This window comes from Bactrocera latifrons, unplaced genomic scaffold, assembly GCF_001853355.1.
Source record: "Bactrocera latifrons isolate USDA-ARS-PBARC rearing strain unplaced genomic scaffold, ASM185335v1 scaffold_145, whole genome shotgun sequence".
Lineage (NCBI taxonomy): Eukaryota > Metazoa > Arthropoda > Insecta > Diptera > Tephritidae > Bactrocera > Bactrocera latifrons.
Window position 1 is genome coordinate 678,660 of NW_017534908.1, and position 3,837 is coordinate 682,496.

Here is a 3,837-nt window from a genome sequence, read left to right on the forward strand (position 1 = left end):
CGAAATTGTAATGACGTTGATGCTAACTATGATATTGTGGTTAACTTTGACATTGATAATGTTTGCTAAATACGAAAACAAAATATTAAGTATTTGTATTTGCTGTAACTTTTTTGTATTATTACTAAATTACTATTGCAGATAAAGTGAAAAAATAGCATAGTAAAAAAATGAAACATGAAATTAGAAACGAAAATCAAGTGAAATGCATGAAAAGCCGAACTAAAACTGAAAACAAAAAAAAATTACTTATATACATAAATACATAGCTATATTTTAACCAATAAATACCAATGTGCAACTGTATTGGCCATGTAGGTGTGGCTAAGATTTTTACGGTTACACAAAACGATAGACTTCTAACTTCGAATAATAAAATTAAGCAAACAGGAAGTGCATTCATCACACTAACCACGAATTGCGTTGAATCTCTTGTAGCAATAACAGTAAACATAATTAATTAACCAATTATATACAAAACATACATACATAGATACTTGCATAGAACATAGACACACAAGCATAAAAGAAATAATAATAATTAATGAAATAATAATGACAAACACATGCGCAAATCATACATACCATTTAAATATAAAATACCTATATTAAAATGAATAAAACCAATATACAATACATACATACAATGATACCTAAATACTAATGTGCTTTTTATCTAAAAGTTGGGAGTCTCAGCAATACAGCAATTGAGTAAAAAATGGGCGTGTAATTGTGTAAGTTTGCAAAGGATATGCAGCGTTGTTTTTGTTTCTACTACCAGTAAAATACATGTCGATTTGGATTTAGTTGCTCCGATTGGAAAATCAGAAAAAGTATATTTATATTTTAATAATGGGTGTTTAATTTTAATTTCCGATATACATTTTCAAGCGCATCCGATTGCCAGGAAGATCTTCGAAGAAAGTTATCTTGTGGTGAGGAAGATTTTTCTGCTTAAAATTACCTCAAACTGGAAACCAAAAGAAAAGTATTATTCACTATGCTAAAAATTGTAACAAACTCCGAAACTATTTATCGGTTTTAACTTAAAAATTTCAAATAAATCTACACTCGATATTTGCAAATGAAAAAAAAAAACGATTTTGCCCATCAAACAGCTGTTGTGGTTGAAAATATTTCTTGTTATGCTGTTACAACTATTTGGTGTTCTCGTTTAATTTTTTCTGATATAAAAAACGACACGGCAACTATTAACCACTTTTTTCTACACCTATTATGGACACATACAATATACATACCTACCTACATAACTCTAAAAAAATAGCATACAATAATTTTTACAAGAATTGCAATAGAATAATAAATAACAATGTCTGAAGCAACTACTATAATAAAAAACAGAAGAAATAAAAAAAATAGTTTTAGTGAAAAAGCTAAAGCGGAGATTGAGATATCATGGTAATTAAAAAAAAAAAATACAATTTGGCATTGCAAAACTACTAAGGCACTTGAATAATGAGGATAATTAATACATGTATTAATAACGCAGAAAACTTACAAGTTGTGCGCACACTTGACACAACGACTATGTTTATTAAATAAATAATAGAAAAATAAAATATATATGAGCTTTTTAACTGAAACGCAATTTAGGCAAAAAACGCTAAAAATGACGAGAACAAGAAAAACAAAAGCAGGATAACAGTCGCAAATTAATTTTTTACACAGGCACAGTTCATTTTATTTACACGTTCCACTTTTCCACATAACAATAATCTAAGCAGCAAATAATGATCTATACAATTCCTCTTTCGATTCCTCCGTCCATGTCGATGTGTCGTCAGGCGCCATGAAATTTATCAGCTTATTGTGCACCGTATAACTGTAATGAAATTTGTAATTGTTAAATTTTTTGTGAAATTTATTAATTTTTATTTGCTTATCATACTCACCGCAATTTACGTCCCTTGCTGGCGCGTGTATCGACCTTTTTCTTCATTTTTTGACGCAACTTCTGCAGCTCCATGTACTGTTGCGTCACTTCACTGGCACTGACGGATGTGTTGCTCTTATATTCGATAAGTTCACGCAGTTGCTGATGATAAAAGTCGCTATCATCATAAAGTTCCACATTTCTTTTGGACTTTTGCTTATTTTCACTATTACCATTTTCAACCAGTTCTTTATCTGTAGTAGCCTCATCCCCGTCTTTAGATGTTTGCGATTTTTCAATGAGTGTGCTGCGATTTTGTAACGTATTTTCAATTTTACGTATGATGTCATAATCTTCAGAGAGCGATTTTTTCTTAGCACCAGCACCAGGTGTTAGCAATTTAGTGCGATCGTCCCACTTGAGCAGTACTGAGTTGCGATAGGGTTTAAATTCTTGGAAATGTTCATCAATGTGTTCAGCAAAACGTTTTATTGGCACAGCGTTGTTTCCTTCAGTATCATGTTGGGGTAGCGCCCGTTTTAACGTCTTCTTCAATGCATTGCGTTGTTCCGTAAATTGCTGATCAAAAGCATTTTGTAGTTGAACCAAAGTGCTAAGCAATTTACTAACACTGCTAACTGATTCACGCGATATGTTGCTTAATTTTTCACTATCTTGTTGATGTGCTTTCAGTGTATTAGGTGCAGGAAGCTGATTGGATTTGCTAAGTATTTTTTGCGTATGTATACGCATTTCCAATAAACGTTCCCAAATTTGTAGCTGATTTTGTACACACTGTCCTTTCTGCACCTCAGCTTGACGATTTGTTTCAGCGATTATATCTGTACCCTCTGCGTGCTCCTCTTCGCTAGCATCGTCTTCACTCTCTGCGCCATCTTCATAATCACTATTTTCGTAATCCTCTTCTTCATCGCCTTCTTCCTCATCCTCAACTCCATCCTCATTACTTTCTTCACTTGAATTTTCAATATTAGTGCTGTAATCCATATCATCTTCACTGTCATCTTCTGCTGACACAGCTATAGCTTTCGTACTAACACCACCATTCAACTTTTTAGTGAACGCCCCTAAAGCATCTTCATCTTCGGAGGAACTCTCATCAACATCTTCATGTTGTTCTTCGTCACTTTGCTCATCTGCTGAAGAATCTTCTTCATCCTCTTCGTCAAGTTCATTTCGCGATGATATTTTCCCTCTATAACGCGCACTTTGCTCTGATAACAGCTTTACATTGCGTTTTCTTATATCTGATGAGCGTGCATCCGGCAAATCGTATTCATCGAATTCCTCCTCCACACGTGGGTCTTCATTTTGCTCATCGCTGCTATCATCTTCACCGTTGGCGTTACGTGCTAACAACTCTGAAATTTTATCCGACACAGTTTTTGTATTTGAGGTCTTTTTTCGCAGCATTTTGATATATTATATTTTATTTATGATAATATTTATTTTGTTTTTGATTAAAGACATTAATGTCAATGAAGCAAAATGCAAATCCAACTAAAATGCTGTAATCAGCTGTTTGTTTGTTGTCTGTGCCGTAGAGTTGCCGTCGTATTATAATGATAGTTTCGACTATCGATAACAGTATACTCATAAATAACTTCTATCGATATAGAAATTTTTAGAATATTTTCTGTTTTTTCTTTATAAAAAAATGTGTTAATACAAGTATTATTATCAATGTTCGCGTTATATATATGTAAGTATATATATTAATTTATAGATGTATGTACATTCAGAATGTAGTAGACTTCGTCGGAATAAAATATTTGTAGTCGCTACAACTCCATAGCAATATCGAAATTGATATCTAATGAGTATTTTGAATTACCATGGATGAGGAATAAAACAAATGGCACTAAATGTGCATAATAAGGGTTTGATTGAGTTTTTATTTATATATTCATATGTATTTTATA

General features: G+C 32.4%; 1 protein-coding gene across 1 annotated transcript; it reads right to left on the minus strand.

Moving 5' to 3' along the window:
* Positions 1–1,660: 1,660 nt before the first annotated feature.
* Positions 1,661–3,415, minus strand: LOC108965684 (protein Aatf). The gene is made up of 2 exons (XM_018928258.1): positions 1,914–3,415; positions 1,661–1,843 (listed from the first exon to the last, which is right to left on the minus strand). The coding sequence occupies exons 1-2, from the start codon at positions 3,326–3,328 to the stop codon at positions 1,738–1,740; spliced, it is 1,521 nt and encodes a 506-aa protein (XP_018783803.1). The 5' UTR covers positions 3,329–3,415; the 3' UTR covers positions 1,661–1,737.
* Between the last annotated feature and the right edge of the window lie 422 nt (positions 3,416–3,837).

What these genes read in the sequence shown, in the direction of transcription:
- LOC108965684 (XM_018928258.1), bottom strand. Translation starts at nt 3,328, where the DNA reads ATGCTGCGAAAAAAGACCTCAAATACAAAAACTGTGTCGGATAAAATT. An exon ending in AGCAAGGGACGTAAATTGCG is followed by an intron (nt 1,844 to 1,913) that starts GTGAGTATGATA and finishes ATTTCATTACAG; the next exon opens with TTATACGGTGCACAATAAGC.